The sequence below is a fragment of the Choristoneura fumiferana genome, chromosome 5 (genome assembly GCF_025370935.1).
Source record: "Choristoneura fumiferana chromosome 5, NRCan_CFum_1, whole genome shotgun sequence".
NCBI classification, from domain to species: Eukaryota; Metazoa; Arthropoda; class Insecta; order Lepidoptera; family Tortricidae; genus Choristoneura; species Choristoneura fumiferana.
In genome coordinates this window covers 2,813,002-2,830,898 of record NC_133476.1, presented here as the reverse complement: position 1 = coordinate 2,830,898, position 17,897 = coordinate 2,813,002, and the positions used below count along the sequence as shown (strand labels likewise).

Sequence of the window (17,897 nt, the reverse complement as noted above, 5' to 3'; positions counted from 1 at the left end):
TTATAAAGCACAATTTATTTTTTCTTTTCGTAATAGAGGTCCATAGCATACTTGTCAAATCGGGGATCTCTTTTGACAATGCAGTTCCAATAAATAAGTTCAACAATTAAACAAACTAGACTTAAAAAATAACCAGTAGCTAAAGCTATAAAGGCTCCGTACAGCTTTTTCAGGTTCATAAGAGCTTTAATTTCATTGTCAACGGAATCCAAAGCTCTTATAGGATTCATCACATCATTCATCCACTTGACAACCAGCCCTACTTCAACGGTCCTTCTCATATAAACATCAGCCAAAGGTTTCAAAGGAGAGTTTTTATGGAAACCTAGAGAAATAGGTATGTTGACGACACAATCTGCCATTATATGCAGATTCCTTTCAGACTCCTGTGCCACCTGAACAGTTGCATTCGTCGAATTATCTTGACTCTGTATGTTAATTTTACTGTCAGAATTCTTTCTTTTTACGCTCAAATATTTCAAAAAGTACTCGTTCTCATAATAAGCGTAGACTCCTTGAGCTATTTTACTAGCAGCTTCGTTTGGATCGTCGATTATTTCGAAACGCTTTCCGATTTTCTGTCCGATCTCGTCTATAGAGTCTTCAAAGAAATGCTTGGTCTCCGTTCCCCAGCCTCCGCAGGTCACTTTGCTGTCAACTAGTTCCTGCAATGTGTCTATGGTGACTCGAGGGGCTGGGTTGGCCAAGATCGCAGTCATGCTGGCTCGGTAGGAAACTACTAGAAGTATGCAGTAAAGCCAGTACCAGCCAGTGAGAAGTCTAATGGCCCAGCCGGTAGGTAGTTTGGGGAGGGAAACGACGAGCAGCATTCCGTACGTGTACAGTATGCTGTTAATTATATCGCCAAACAAGTACATCCCGACGTGTTTCTCGCCTGCAAATAAGTTGGCTGTTTGTAGTCTTGTTTATTTTAAGGTCAGTGACTTTAGTAACTTCAAGTACTTAGATTTGAACTAGGTACCTACTATACTGACTTAAAATGAAATTAAGCTGGCCACGTGTGACTTGGGCTCGCACACTGAGAGTTTTGTCCAAGTTTTAAAACTAGCTGTTACTTTTTTATTAATAAAAAAATTTTTAGAATCGGGTAAATAGTAGATACAGTCAAGTGTTAAATTATGAACTGACCCAACGTTTCATAAATATGTACCTAGCACAGGCTTATTGCGATGTAATAAGCCGTGGTAACATATACCTACCATTGAACAGATTCACAGAAGTGTAGGTACCTACGATGTTTTCCCTTCGCCGAAAATCGCACGGTAAATTCAAATTTCGCACAAAAATTCCAACTAATGAGAAAATTATAAAAGCTTCTAATTTTTGTCTAACTTCGATCACTGCTAATGATCAAACGAACTTTAAATTTTGTAAATGTACTTAGATAGTTTACCAATGTGATTTGAAACAAAAAGTAGGTACCTAAATTGCTGTAAGCAAAAATATTTCCTTTAAAATTTATTTATACGATCGGGACAGACGGCATGCTCTCGTTTCGGAGGCCAAGACCCTCTTTGGGTCCCTGAGCCAAATTAGTTAGTTACCTAGTTATATGAAAAAGTAAATTCATTATATTAGTAGTTATTATAGTGTATTACCGGCATATTCATCGTCTTGCTTCTCTATAATAGAGGCTACATAGCCATTATCGCTTTGGTACTGCAGCAGGTTCATATAGAACGTTGCGAGGCCATAGAAAATGGCCCCCGTTATCAACAAAACCAACAGCACGGCTATCCACATGTTCAGTCTGCAAATTGATCATAGAGCGAATTGTTAAGATTTCTGTCGCAAGTGATAGAGCTATGGAAAAACAGCATTGGGACCTTAAAACAGAAGATGGAAAGTGCCCCTCGTAACCGATGCTCACCAGAACCTTTGCTGCCGCTCGTTGACACGGACACCACTACAATAAGACCCAGCCGGAATATGTGCACTGCAGACACCGTCACCATGCATACGCGGGTGGTTAACACCTGTGCCCTACCCTCAGGTACCGCGACTGGTATTTTAAAAAATGACGTGTAAAAGTGCCCATTGCGGCCTATTTACTGAATAAATCATTTGAATTTGAATTTGAATTTTTGACTCTGGTTAGTACAGTCACCAGCACACCAATATCTGACACAGTCATTATCATCATCATCTCAGCCGTAGGACGTCCACTGTTAAACATAGGCCTCCCCCATAGACCTCCAGTTGCTTCGGTTGGCAGCGGCTTGCATCCACCGTGAACCCGCGGCTTTAACCAGGTCATCCGTCCATCTCGTTGGTGGACGTCCAACGCTGCGCTTGCTTTTCGGCCCCAACGGCCATCTGTTCTCCGTGCTATATGGCCTGCACATTGCACTTCAACGAGCTAATTCGCTTGGCTATGTCGGTGACCCAGTAAGGCGCGCATAAATATCTCTGATACTTATCAGAGATATTTATGCCGGATTTAATTGTTTTTCTACCGGCTTATTTTTGGCACGGATTTTTGCACGCTCTGCCGTGGCACATATTAATGCCGTGACTGTACCTAGGTATGTAGCAGTCGTTTGTCAAAAAATAAGCCGGTAGAAAAACAATTAAATCCGGCACATAATCTGCGTCAGCAGGAGATGACATGTGAGTTTTGTTTTTTTGTTTTTTTTTTTTTCGATGTTTCTGGTGATTTTGTGTTGCTGTCTTCCAGAAGTTGAACGTGAGCGCTTCGAATCAGACGTCAGAATATCCAGCACACACAGATACTTGCAACTAAAATACCTACGCGCGACCGGCGACCGTTAGGTATTTAGGTAATTATTTCTTTTCATTGCACAGCTTAGACGCTCGCCGTTCAGTGGTTGCCTGTCATTATACGCAGTGGACAGAGAAAACACTCGTCGGGTAAATTATAGAGTCAGCGCTAGAAAATTTCGCCCACACTTCAAAAAAAAATCACCTATAACTGCATTAATTTGAGGGCCAGATTTTTTGCCGCTAAGTCTAGTTAAGGTACGAACTTGAACGGTAGTATAAGGGTTTTCCAAGAGTTGTCGGTGAGCGCTTCAGGCGTGAGGAAGGTCCAGCACTGCGAGGTGTAAGGCAACCCCAGGTCTAGTAGCTCCAGGTGGTATGGGGTGTACTGGAGGTTGCCGAGGGCGATGTCTGCTTGGCCGTGTACCATCTCGCCGAGGAGACCTGGGGATTCACTTGTGCTGGGAGTACTACGAGTATAGATAGAGACAAGAGTGTAGTAGTGAAGAAGGTCACTTAGGTATACTTACCGTAATACGCTAAGTTTTTATGAGTAGCTTATCTGGCATAGAACAATGTCTTCAAATTCTTTCGCAAGAGAAAAGAGGATTTACGGGGAGGGGAACCATCGAGAGCTGGTTGCGTATGAACCATCGAGTGCGAGTGGCGTATGAACTATCGAGTGCGGATTGCCTATGATATGAACCATTGAGTGCGGGTTCTGGAACATTTGAGTTGCATCTGAGACGATACCGTAGCGGTCACGCATGGTAGGTATGTATGGTACGCGGGAGTAGGTGATCGTACCTACCTGAAAAGGATCCGTTCGCTTGTTTTTGACCCCACTTGTGGTATTCAGCGTTCAACGCTTGATACAGTTTCGGTTTGAAGTTCATCTTCTCGGCTACGGTGTTAAGAATCTGGTGAAATGGGCTGAGATTAAATTGAGAATGACAAAATGGTATCAAAATAATAAGACTGTCTGTGGAAAGTTCAGTTGTAACCTACCTTCGTTAGTGTCACTACGTAATGCTAATTTACCAGAAAAATCTATTTTCAACTAGGTAATGCATTGACACTATAAAGACCACCACCATTTCTTATGATGGTAAAAATATGGTCCTCCGAACCGGATAAATGCAAAAAATAAAATGCGTTTGATTCAGTAAAACTCACTTCAATTTCCACGCCACCGATTTTGTGTGTATCGTTGTTTGTCATAACAATCACAGAAGGCACGTGATCCAAGTACACAACGTTCAGGACTTCGCCGTTGAGATTCTTCGTTTTATCTGCGAATATCGGCCTGGTGCCGCAGTTATTATATTATTTAGGAAATTAAACAGCACAGCACCGGTCTGAGTGGAGAGCCGTGGAGGCCTTGGAGGCTTATGTCCAGCTGTGGACGTCTTTCGGCTGACATGATGAACGTAAATGATTTATTGAATCAGGCGTTACTTTGCGGAGGTCCATATCAATGAACTAAAAGAATTTCCTTGCTCACCCGCGACCTTACTACTAAGCAGAAATTCTTTTAGTTCATGATGAAATTACACAATAATCTAACAAATTTAGAAGTTGAAAACGCCCGACATTATCATTTCAAAGATGATATATCTCAAAAAAGACTAAAAAGATTTTAATTAAACTTATAGCTAAGAACCGTCTCGATTAAACTAGCTTTCAATTACACTGAAGCTTCCGTACAGTCAGTTTGCAGGTGGTTGTGCATGGTCCACCCGGATTGCTACCACCAACTTGCTCGCTAATCCTGCCGTGAAGCAGCAGTGCTTGCACTGTTATGTTTCGGCGTGGAGAGTAAGACAGCCGGTGAAATTACTGGCACTTGAGGTATCCCATCTTAGGCCTTTAGGTTGGCAACGCATCTGCAATCCCCCTGGTGTTGCAGGTGTCTATGGGTGGTGGTGATCTCTTTCCATCAGGAGACCCACTTGCTCGTTTGCCATCCAGTCAAATAAATAAAATAAAAAAAGTCAAGGGCATAATATCTGTACAGCCATAGCATCAAATATTATGGACCTTATGGTAAGTGGCATAAAGGTGGGTATAGACATTTAATTTTTGACACCTTGGTAACGTACTACATATATGTGCCCTTGGCTGTACAACAGCCAACCGATAGTGTCTTTTTCAACCGCGACGTTGGCGGAATCATCGATAGTATCGATGGAGCTATATATTTTTCACCTCAGCACCTCAACGGGCAGGTTTTGCTATGAGAAATCAGTGAGCAAAATCGCATTTGCTCACTCCGTGAGACAAAGTAACTTTTTAATATTTTTTTAAAATGCTGAGTACAGTGTTGGGTCTACTCACTGAATTCCATATTTGAACTTTACCTACTTGATCTGTCATTTCACTTCAACTCCAAAAAAGCAAGAGATAGGATCAAATTTGTCGATTACAAACTTAAATTAAATTTTGGTATTAAAATATATCGAAATATTTCCAAAATGTAAATTTTGCCGATCTTTTAATAAAGTATGCAACCTCGTTGCACGAAAGCAGCTTCTCTTGTTTTTTTATAAAGTTCCGTATACTGCCTCTACAGTTGGAAAAATATTTGTTAAATTGAATGAATTTTTAACAAATCTAATTATGTTTATGTAATAGAAATCTTAATAAAATTCATATTTAAAGGTTTAAATTGTTCAACCTTTTCAATTAACTCGAGATGAGGCTTTTTGCAGTATTAAAAAATAAGTGTGACATTAGTACAAGAAGTTCTCAAATTACAATGCATATTGCATGTATGAGTATGAGATTTGTATTGTAGCTACTGGACTCTTTTTTATGGTTAAATGTGATTATTATATTTGATAATAATCGGATTCTATTTAAATAAAAATGTGTTTTTGTTTTGTAAACAGGTAGGGTTTATGTGGTTTATTCTTATGTTACATTTAATTATGTTCTCGCTGCTGTGAAAAATTGTATGTGTCACATGAGACCAAAGTTTTTTTCATCTCGTGTATTTGAATCCCTTGCTGATCTCAGGATTCTAACCTAGAATCACTTGCTGACGCTCGTGATTCAATTATAGAATCCTTCGCTTACTCGGGATTCAAAATCAACACTCGCAACAAAAAACAACTTTGCTCTCTTGTTGCACAAATAACTATTTTTTAATTGAACTTTCAATTACAAAAAACCGGCCAAGAGGAATATTCCAAGTTTAGGTATATTTTATACCTTAGGCTGCTATTTACTCTTAAACTACTAATAAGTCTCGTAAGTTTGATATACTTTACTACCATCCTGAATTATTTTCCAAATTTTTCGACCCACCGGTTTAGATTTTAGAGGGGGTGGGGGGACGCTCGATTTTAATGAAAATTCACACTTTAAAGTTGAATATTTTGCAAACAAATCACTGAATCGAAAAATCGTTTTTGCAACCCCATAGTGGTTTTAAAAGACCTATTCAACAATACCCCACACTACAAGATTGGATGAGAAAAAAAATCACCCCCACTTTACGTCTATGGGAGGTAGTCTAAAAAAAAATTTTTTTTTTAATTTTACATTGAACCATTTTATCGACATAGTTTTACATATATATTCGTGCAAAATTACAGCTTTCTAGCATTGATAGTCCCTGAGCAAAGCCGCGGACGGACGGACAGACAGACAGACAGACATGGCGAAGCCATTTTGGCTACGGCACCCTAAAAAACCGCACCCGAATCGTTCACCCATTTGAGAGCACGATGCCACAAAAAAACAGACATTGGAGTCAAACTTATACCTAACACTCTTTTTGTGTAAATACTCCCCATTTAGGTCAAGTAAAGTACGTATGTACTACAGCACGGAAAGCAGAAAGAAGGTCGCTGGGCCGAAAGGTTCTCGATTGGAGACAGCAGCGCAGCGTAGGACGTCCACCAACGAGATGGACGGATGACCTGGTTCACGGTGGGTGAAAGCCGCTTCCAACCGAGGCAACTGGAGGTCTATGGGGGAGGCCAATGTCCAACAGTGGACGTCCTATGGCTGATATGATGATGATGATGAAAGCACTTATGCAAACAAATCTGCTCAGGTTTGCTCATCATCATCAGATCATCAGCCACTTGCTCATTTGTCATCGTATTCATACAAAAAGTTACCTGTTATAATGAAATCTCCCGTTCCTCCAAATATCCACTCTCCGCGACACGAACACATTTTTTATAGGGTTCGGGAACGGTACAGTGGACAGGTCGAACCAGGCTTTGCCCTTAGTAGAACCGAGGATCTTCTTATGGTAACGGAGGAAGACTATGTTGACGATTCTTTTCCAAATGTAGTGGAGGTCGCTATGGAACAGTCTGAAGTCATGGAGCATTATGTATTTTGCTCGTGTGTCCAAGACTCGGTGTCTGAAAAAAACACCGGTCAAAAGCAGACTCAGGCACCGGAGTTTCGTACTCCAGGTAAGTACAGTCGTCATCGCGGCATCCTTGGAGCGGCCAAGGTGATCAAAAGAGTGCATGTGCCGATATTTATGACCACCTTGGCCGCTCCGAAATATTCTGATGGCGACTGTACATATATATGAATATCGGGTGTTTGTTAGCAAGCCCTGGTCCCAAAAAATAAGATTTTTAAAGTTTTCTTATTGGTTATGTTATAAGAGCTACCTTTATTCCAAATTTTCTTCACCTGGAAGTAGGTAAACCTACCCTTTAAGTTTTGACTCTCCGGCGATTTGTATGGAACTTATGGTTTTTTTGACGACTGTATCTTTTAATTGTGTTGACACTTAGAAGTTTAATTTTTTCGCTGCTTCAAGAGAAAACAGACTTCAGTTTTTGGCATTAATTATCAGCTTGATAACTCCACGCGTTCCTGAGAAGTTAATTGACCGTCGGAAGGACAGACAGAGAAACACGGAGGATACACATACCTGTCCCCAAATCTAAGCAAACGAGTGGCTTGCAATCCATTTGCGAGTAGAATGACATAAACGTTGCAACCGTCTTTCCTCGCCTGCCGCAGCGCCTCCAGCGTGTAGAAATTTGGAGAAAGCAGGTCTTCATATTCCTCTACTACTATCTATAAAAAACATGTTAAATTTAAAGGCACCGGCATGACTTAAAGATACAGTTTCAACCATATTTAATGATAACAAAATGGATAAATCACGTCTGAAATCGAGTTTAGCTCGACTGCTTCGGGCTAATCCGTAACCCTTCGTACGTCGTAACTGATATCAGTCGCGCGAGCAGGCGGTGGCGTGCAATGCGCGTGTTGCAGCAGCCGCCGAGTTACGAAGAATAGGGTTACGGATTATCCCGAAACGTCCCTCTCACTCTCGTATTCAATAATATAAGCATCAGGGGGACAGCAAGATACGAAGTTCGACTTCGTAGTAGTAGGGCCTGAGGCCGATATTGTCTAACGCGCGGACGCTTGCTATCGCATTTATTATTTCATTCTGTCTAACGGTGTAAGAGAGATGGTGAGAGCGATCCGATATCGGTATCGGACGACGATGGTCGACACCCGATAGCCGATACCATATGTGCAGTTTTCACATACCTATATCCGACAAAATCGTTCCGATACGGCCATGTGTTCGCATGGGACTCTGCGCACACAGAGACAATTCAGATACACGTATAGCACACATACAAACATTATCGTCCGACAGCCCACGGGCGTCCGATGGTGCCGCCAACATATCGGAGTCGGCTCCGATATCCGATATCGGACCGGACAATATGAAAGACAGGACATATTTCATACATTTTACTTGCCACGATATCGTATCGGCGTCGGATACTGATATCGGATCCGATAATCTGAAAACGCTCTTAGACAATTAGGCCTCGTCAGAGTCGATACTTTACCATGAGCACACTGACATCTGCGGTGCGTTTAAAAAGGGCGCCCTCGAAAACGTTCAAGTAGACCGCGTCGCAGATTATCGCCACGCAGGTGACGTCGCGGCGGCGAGCCAAGCCGTTCAGCAGGTCTATGAGAACTAACTCCAGGTCCTTGCTCTCTTCCAGGTCTTTGATGATGACAGATGTGTCTGCGTAGACGCTGGAAAGGGGCTTATAAGTACTTAATGGCAGAGACTTGGAAAATAAGCTGTGTGAAGATGTACCTAGTAGGTAACTACAATGGCGGATCCAAGGGGGAGAATCGATTTTGTTATTTTATAATTAACTTAAGTTTCAATGTTGTATTTTATAAAATCTCTAAATAACAACAGCTGGGCTTAGAGTCATGAAATTTGGTATGTACGTAAGCTGGACATCTGGAATAACACATAAGCTACTTTTTATCCCGATATTCCCACGGGATAGGGATAAAATTTCCAAATAACAACCGCTGGGCTTAGAGTCATGAAATTTGCCATGGGTGTTTTAATTTTACGTCAATGAAAACCACGATGTAATTTTAGGGAATTCTCACGAGAATTTAATCAAATCCCGGTATTTCAATTCAACTGTTGTATCTAATGATTTACGCGTGCGCAGCCGCGGGTAAACGCTAGTACCTTAATAATAGAGTGCATATGCTGATATTTTTACTAACTTGGCCGCTCCGAATATCTGGTGGTGACTGTACAAGTTTATTATTAACCTACTAGTGTTTAGGTACTCGCGGCTTCGCACACGTAAATCATTAGGTCCACCAGTAGAATTGAAATTCCGGGATTTTTAAAATTGCCGTGGGAATTCCCTAAAAATCAATCATGGACAACATTTCATGAGCCATGAGCCCAGCGGCTGTTGTTTCGAGATTTTATCCTTATCCCGTGGGAACATCGAGATAAAAAGGAGCCTGAGAGATGTGTTTTTGTTTGATGTAGTGTGTTTTTCTTGTCAATAAATGTTGTGAGTTTGAGTTTGAGTGTATTCCAGAGGTCCAGCTAGGTACCTACATACCAAAATTCATGACTCTAAGCCCAGCGATTGTTATTAAGGGATTTTATCCCTATCCCGTGGGAATATCGGGATAAAAAGTATCCTATGTTTTAATCCAGGTTAACTAACTTTTCGCCAAATTTCATCCAAATCCGTCCAGCCGTTTCAGCGCGAAGAAGTAACAAACATACTCACTCACTCACAAACTTTCACATTTATAATATTAGTAGGATAGGATATGAATAGGTAGGTAGTTCAAATACAGCACAGATTAACATAACTTACAAATTTCAGTCACTCACCAGGAAACAAGCAAGACGAAACAAACGACACGTTTTAACATGCTGCCACGTCCTTCTGACCGGAGTTACCCAATAATAAAAGACAAACTACCTAGTCTTAACCCATGGACGCCTGTGATTGACAGGGCTGGTTTAGTATGCAGTTCCAATTACTACTGTACAGTTCACAAATTAGGTTCATTAATAAATAATAAGGTACATTATTATTGTATCGGCATAGTATACAGGCTTGAAGTTCAGGTTTTGAAAAATTCGGGTTATTTCTGCTCAAGATCTAAAATACTACGTCGAAAATAATGTCCCTAATTATGCATTTACGCAGTCAGTGTTTTTAAAAACAAAACTAACTTGGGATTTTCTTAGCGCGAGAATCAGTAATATTATTGATTCTCTAGTTCTCAGTAGAAGAAACCAAAAAAATCCAAAATTTGAGGTAATTTTTTTGTCTTATTTTATGCATGTTACTTATCTACAATAATAATAGAGACTTATTGTTATCACATACAAAAAAGCGACGATAGAGATAAGGTAAGCCCTTTGTAAACTTTTAATGCAATGCAGTGGCGGATTTATGTTTTTTATGAGTGTAGGCCACTTTATATCCTCCGCCCTATGTAACTTTCTAAAATAATATTTTTTTGAAATCTGCCGCCCCTAGGCCGCGGCCTATACGGCCTATTTATAAATCCAGGACTGATGCAATGTAATATTTCTTTGTAGTGTTTCTTAAGGTCCAATCATGCAAGTCAAATTCCACCTACTTCTAGATGTCAGATTGTTTTGAAATTTGATTCGAATATGTAGTCTTGGTAAGTACAGCCAGCAAAAAAAAAACGTAAATTTTCGTTAAGAATCGTCAGCACACTGTGAAAATAAAACACAATAATAATTATAATAAAAGATCAAATTTTAATAACCAATACCCTTTTAAATAAACAACAATATTATAATAAAACATTGTGTGTAAGGGCGGTAAATAAGGAATTACGAACGAGAGTCTTAAAGAAGCCCGAAGTCGAAGACTGAGGGCTTTAATGAGTCGATGTTCGTAATTCTAGTACCGCCCGTGCGACATACAATGTTTTTCATCACATTTGCGAGTAAAATTTTATATTTGTAAAAGAAAAAATATAATTATTCCAAATATTGGCGATACCTTAGGCTGTGCTCTTGGCAGCGTCGCCCTCTACCTCCCCCTCCCGCAGCATGCGCCGCAACGTGCGTGTGCATGTGGTGGTCCATGCGGCGCAGCGCCATCAGTACGGGCACTGACTCATTGACCGACCTTGGGCTTCATGACAAGACAATGTGTACGCGCAATGACTCATTTACCGACCACGGGTTTCATGACAAGCACATTAAGGTCGAGGGTTTTATTTGGGGGGGTTGTAACCAAGGTAGCCTGCATGTTACGACACTGTTTACGAGCAAGTGTGATGAAAAATTTATAAAACTCCTATAGCATAAATACAGATAAGTATATTTTGAACATGAAACTACCGTGAGACTCACTCATATTAAATATAATGACCCGGATAACTCACGTCTTAAATCAGTGCGCGTGTTGCAGCAGCCGCTGAGTCGCATTGCTCCGAAGACGAAGGGCTACGGATTAGCCCGAAACATGTCGAGCTAAACTCGATTTAAGACGTGAGTTATCCGGGTCATTATATTTAAGATAAGTATATGTATAAAAAGTATTCGATAATAAAGGCATCGAAACAATCTTAGTCTAGATCACAAATATAAATAAGTATTTATCTTGATTTCTCAAAACATTTAGCATCGCAAAAGTACCTAATTATGAATGGTGTACCATTTACGTGTATAAAAATTCAATTCATAGATTAAAGCTAAATGTAACAATTCTTGTGTTGAAATTAAGTAATAATTGCACTATCTAAAATTATAGCTGCTAAAGAAAATATTTATCATTTCTACACAAATTGTATGTACCCTCCTATACTTAAATACGTATTTGTTCACATTAAAAGTTATCAAACACTATAGGATAGTTTCGAAGTATAGCCTCCTGAGTCCTGACATTTTTTTAACAAACAGTGCTTAAGACCTAGACGTGGTTGACCTGCTTTGTTATTTTAGAAATTATTTCAAAATTCTTACAATTCTTTATTCATAAACAATTTGAACTTTGTGAAGTTACTCTTAGTGTTAATTGGTCCTTTATAAAGTACGCGAGGACTCAGGAGGATAGTCTTGTAATTGAACCTACTGATTCATTTAAAGCCACTGTTTGAGTAAGGAATGATGTCTTCATTTTTTTTTATCACAATTCATACATAAATATTTTGCTAAGAAATATTGAGCATTTCCAAGGCAAACCGTAGACAGTCAAGGACAAAACTAAGATATGTTTACGCTTAACTACTTTGTTGCTGTCACTTCATGTTTGAACCGTTGCATCACATTGTTGGAAGGCATACTCGTATACTGACTGACAAGGTAATAAGGCTGTGTTTCCACCAGAGATGTACGGGGAATGTGTTTTTCATGAACCAATAGAAACGCTTCATTTACCTCGCCTCGCACAGCACAGCTCGGGTGGAAATCTATAGAGTTGTATCAGTACCAAAATATTTAGAGTTATTATTTATCAACAGGCAACTGTAAATACAATATTTGCCTGCATTTTCTTGCCTTTTGCGGTAGTTGTCCGTATATTGTTAAGATAATACTCAACTGTCGAAAACTTAATCTCACAATTAAGAAAGTCCTGAACATTGACTAGGCCGTAAACGTAGGTAGATTCATGCTATATTATGGGAATACGCGTATTTTATTATAAGACAGATTTTAAGTTATTACAGATAATAATGAAAGTATTTTGTATTTCGAATTATGGTTCATGAAAAACATATTTCTCGCACATCTCCTGGTTGAGATGCAGCCTAAAGTGTAAAGATATTTGACCTCGACTGGTTCATAAGCTATTACGAATTACTGAAACAAACAGGCAAACGAAGACACACCTCATTGGCAAGAAAATACTAATTTCAAAATACCTATTTTTAAACTTTTCTCTCTTTGATCATAAATATATTTTTTAGGTGGTAGGACCTTCTGCAAGGTCCGTCCGGATTGCTACCACCATCTTGCTCGCTAATCCTGCCGTGAAGCAGCAGTGCTTGCACTGTTGTGTTTCTGTGTGGAGAGTAAGACAGCCGGTGAAATTACTTGCACTTGAGGTATCCCATCCTAAGATGGGATACCTCACTTGCAAGTAATTTAAGCCTCTAGATTGGCAACGCATCTGCACTCCCCCTGGTCTTGCAAGTGTCTATGGGCGGTGATGATCTCTTACCATCAGGAGACCCACTTGCTCGTTTGCCATCCAGTCGTTTTTTTTTCATAACACAGCCATTGTTTCAAAGTTTATTTTTAACTATTAAATAGTATTACTATGTATTGAAGACTGCACCATGTATCGTCTCGGGCGAGTCATGATTTAGCTCTCATCAAAACGTTTTTTCCCTGACTCCTGGGATAGATCTTATAGCGCTTTAGTAGAGAATCTAGTGTTAGCCTAATGCACTATGTTTAGCCTGGGCAGCACTTGCTACAACTCCCATAAAAATGGCCAATCTCATTTGGAAATGGTCACCTTTAGAACTCTAGGTTAAATTACGTTTGTTTTAAGTATAACATTTCCGAACAATTACTTAATGATGAGAAAAAGAACATTATACCAAACATTACATTCATTGCACCCCGACTTCTGGCCTTTGGCTTGTCGCTTTAGGGAAGCAAGGATAAATATCCCGAAATAACTTTTTTATTTTATCATTATTTGTGATTATTTTCATGTTTTGTTTACAGCGCATTGTTATCAATTGTAATGCTGACAATTTTCTTTGATAAATAAATAAATAATATAATAATAATTATTTTATAAATTTAAATAATTCATCGGGTAATGTTACATATAAACCATTAACTCAACCTAATCTTACCAGTATCTTCATGACTCCGGTTAGCGCGAATGAGATAAAGAGCATTGTCAAAACCCTAAAAAATAAAAAAAGTACGGGACACGATAAAATACCTATGAAACTAATTAAATCAAGTATTGAATACATAGCGGAGCCATTGGCACATATTGTTAATTTATCGCTCGAAAGTGGAATTTTCCCAAACGACCTTAAAAAGGCTCTTGTTAAACCATTACACAAAAAAGGGCCCAGGAATGAAATGGCTAATCATAGACCAATAGCATTGCTACCAAATTTTTCCAAAATATTTGAAAAAGCTATATTAAATCGCATAATTTCGTACTTCAATAAAAACAATATTTTAAATACCAATCAGTTTGGATTTCAAAAAGGGAAAAATACGACACTAGCTATATTTAATATTCTAAAACAGATGTGGACCAATTTAAACAAGAATAAAACTTCTGTTGCACTTTTTATAGACCTGTCAAAAGCCTTTGACTGTGTTTCGCATAAAATTTTGTTAAAACAACTTGAGCACGTCGGTATTCGCGGAACGGCTTCAGAACTAGTGAAAAGCTATCTTTCAAATAGATCACAAGCTACGATATTAGATTCTTATGATAAAACAACAAAAACAATCACAAAGGTACAGTCAAGCTATGGAAAAATTGTGCAGGGAGTACCCCAAGGCAGCGTCCTAGGGCCGCTGTTGTTCTTAGTTTATGTCAACGAGTTCCCTCTGGTACTTGATCACATGTGTGTTATGTTCGCCGATGATGCTACAATATTTATATCTAATGACAAACAAAATGGTTCTATTGTTGATGAAGTATATAAAACGTTAAAAATCATAATTAATTGGTTATCATCTGTAAATTTGAAGGTAAACTTGGATAAAACAAAAATATTAGAGTTTGTGAACTATAGACAGGTACCACAAAATATTAATTTGGTAATTGACAATGAAAAAATTGAACAAATAAGTAGCACAAATTTTTTAGGAGTCACAATAGACAGCAACCTTAACTGGAAGTCGCACATTCAGAAAATTAATAAAAAACTGTCAAAAACTTGTTATGCGATTTCAATATTGTCCAATATAACTTCAATAGAGATTGCAAAAAGGGCATACTATGGTAATGTTTATCCTCTCCTAACATATGGCATAATATTTTGGGGTAACTCAGTAAATGTTCAATCTACTTTTATTCTGCAAAAGAAATGTTTACGTATAATATATAATCTTCAAAATATGGACTCTCTAAGAAACATTTTTATCAATAATAGAATATTAACTCTGACATGCATATATATTTTGGAAATTTGCATATTTGTTAAAGAAAATAAAGATCATTTTCCCAAAAAAAGTGATTCAAAGACAAATATACGATCTCAATATAAGTATGACATATGCACTGTCCGACCCTCTAGCTATATACTCAAAAAGAGCACTTATGTAAATGGAATAAAAGTTTATAATCACTTACCTGAATATTTAAAATCATTAGATGGTGCACAATTCAAAAATAAACTTAAACAATTTTTAGTGTGCGAGTGCTTTTATGATCTAAATGAATACTTTTTGAAAAAATATTAGAATTCATGTAAAAATAATAAATTATAATTATATTTAAGTAATAAATTGTACGTCCGAAATGGGCAAACTGTTGAAACTTCTCATGCATAAATGTTAACATAATTTGTACACGGTTTTGAACAATAAACGTTTCTTATTTCTTATATAAATTCTGACTTACAAAAAATACGCGAGCCGGCATTGACCGGTATTGATTGCATAAAGCAACACTTGATTCTAGACGTCATCGTGAGACCTACAATTTGGCTGGCACGTAGGTCTCCCAATGTACCACGTCGCGCCACCATTCAGGCCTCGTCATGGACCCGGGGTACGTCATTATGCTGTCTTGAATATGCTTGTAGGCCTGCAAAAATTGGAAATATTGATGTTTAGAAGTTCTTGACGGAGTGAAGTGTGCAGAGTAGCAAAAAATAAAATATCCCTTTCTCAAAAATGTCCGTAAAAGTTGTCATTATTTTTTACATATCAGAAGGCGAATGCATAGTTTATGGGAAGCAAAAAATTAAAAAGTTAAAAAAGATTGCTGGCTCGCTAGCTGGGCAATAATGTCGCATACAAATTCCATTATTCTCAAGTAATACTCATACTCAGCCAGCAATTTCCTATTTCCATGCCACACCAATAATCTACTATTATCTATCCTTTTTTCAACTAGTCATCGTCCCAACCCATTGATTTGTTATCCTTCACCGTAAAGCTCGTGGTAAATTTCAAATGTAATTTCGCACATGAATTTCGGAAACTCAGAAGTGCGAACCCGGATTTGACCCAACGATCTTCTGCTAAATACCAAAGGCCACCACGAATCGTTTTTTAACCCAATAATTGTATAATACCCAATATTTCGTAATTATCTTCATTAATCAGCCCTTTTTTTTATTTTACCCACTTGCCATTAACGCCACCTATTTCGCATTTCAAATGACACCTTTTACCTTTACATTTACCACACACAGAGAATGTTCTCCACAACCACCATGCATAACAACTTACTTCGCCATCAGATTGTCCCAGTACAGACTTCAAGCACCAATCAGGAGGCGCCAGGGTGTCGACTAAGGCTACCGCTTCTGGGGTGAGCTCTGCGCAAAGAGTTAAGATGCCCTCGCGCAGGAGAAGCCCTTGTTCTCCAGAGAAGAATCCACCCTGGAGAATAAAATATGAAGTTACTAGTGTTTACCAGCCGCTCGTACAAATCATGCGATACGGCAATTAAATTAATAATGGCGGAATTTTACAAAGTTCCCGTGGGAATTACGTCGTGTTCTTTATCCCCTGGGAATATTGAGATAAAAAGTAGCGCATTTATTCCAGGTGTCAGGTCTATTTACATTCCATCTAAATCCGTGCAGCCATTCTAGTGTGAAGAACAAAAATTCCCGTGGGAATTCCTGAAAATTACATCTTGGTTTTGCATAAAACAAGCATGCCAAATTTTATGACTCTAGGCCCAGCGGTTGTTATTGCGAGATTTTATCCCTATCCCGTGGGAATATCAGGATAAAAAGTAGCTTATGTGTTATTCCAGTTCTCCAGCTATCTATGTACCAAATTTCATCCTGATCCGTCCAGCCGTTTTAGCGTGAGAAAGTAACAAACATACACACGCACACTAGCACGCACACGCACACACACACACACACACACACACACACACACACACACACACACACACACACACACACACACACACACACACACAAACTTTCGCATTTATAATATGCTAGCTTTTTCCCGCGGCTTCCCTCGCGCAGAATTTATTTATTACATTATTTCGGGATAAAAAGTAGCCTATATGTTAATCCAGGGTATGTATTGCCTGTATGCCAAATTTCATTCAAATCCGTTCAGTACTTTTTGCGTGAAAGAGTAACAAACATCCAAACATCCATCCATACAAACTTTCGCGTTTATAATGTTATTATTACTAGCGTTTACCCCCGGCTTCGCACGCGTAAATCATTAGATACAGCAGTTGAATTGAAATTCCGGGATTTTATTAAATTCTCGTGGGAATCCCTTAAAATTACATCGTGGTTTTCATTGACGTTAAATTAAACACTCATGCCAATTTCATGACTCTAAACCCAGCGGTTGTTATTTCGAGATTTTATCCCTATGCCGTGGGAATATCGGGACAAAAAGTAGCCTATGTGTTATTCCAGATGTCCAGCTATCGATATAATTAGTGATTAAACGAACTTACCTGTAAGTGAAGTTCGATCACAATTATATGATCGACTTCCTTCGAAGCAATTAGGTTTACAATTTGTAGCTGGTATCCCACGCTATAGCCTTGCACGGACGTTAAAAGGAAGGGTAATAAAACTATTGATCTGGCAACACTATCCATCGTCTTGTCCGGTCTGCTGCCATATTTCTCTCATTCTGTATGGAGTGCTGAATTATTATTGTTTAT

General features: G+C 38.8%; 2 protein-coding genes and 1 long non-coding RNA gene across 3 annotated transcripts in view; 1 reads left to right on the top strand and 2 right to left on the bottom strand.

The window, feature by feature from the left end:
- LOC141427925 (beta-1,3-glucosyltransferase-like) overlaps positions 1 to 17,897 on the top strand; it is a 111,754-nt gene that overhangs the window by 8,093 nt on the left and 85,764 nt on the right. The gene's annotated exons all lie outside the window — the stretch shown is intronic.
- On the bottom strand, positions 15 to 9,979 carry LOC141427920 (glutamate receptor ionotropic, delta-2-like). The gene is made up of 9 exons (XM_074087526.1): positions 9,926 to 9,979; positions 8,598 to 8,793; positions 7,652 to 7,800; positions 6,873 to 7,124; positions 3,919 to 4,048; positions 3,554 to 3,662; positions 3,009 to 3,186; positions 1,620 to 1,771; positions 15 to 895 (listed from the first exon to the last, which is right to left on the bottom strand). Exons 1-9 carry the CDS (start codon positions 9,964 to 9,966, stop codon positions 15 to 17), a joined length of 2,088 nt encoding a protein of 695 aa, XP_073943627.1. The 5' UTR covers positions 9,967 to 9,979.
- On the bottom strand, positions 12,591 to 16,807 carry LOC141427919 (uncharacterized). The gene is made up of 2 exons (XR_012451385.1): positions 16,472 to 16,807; positions 12,591 to 15,821 (listed from the first exon to the last, which is right to left on the bottom strand). It is a non-coding gene; the product is annotated as an uncharacterized lncRNA (long non-coding RNA).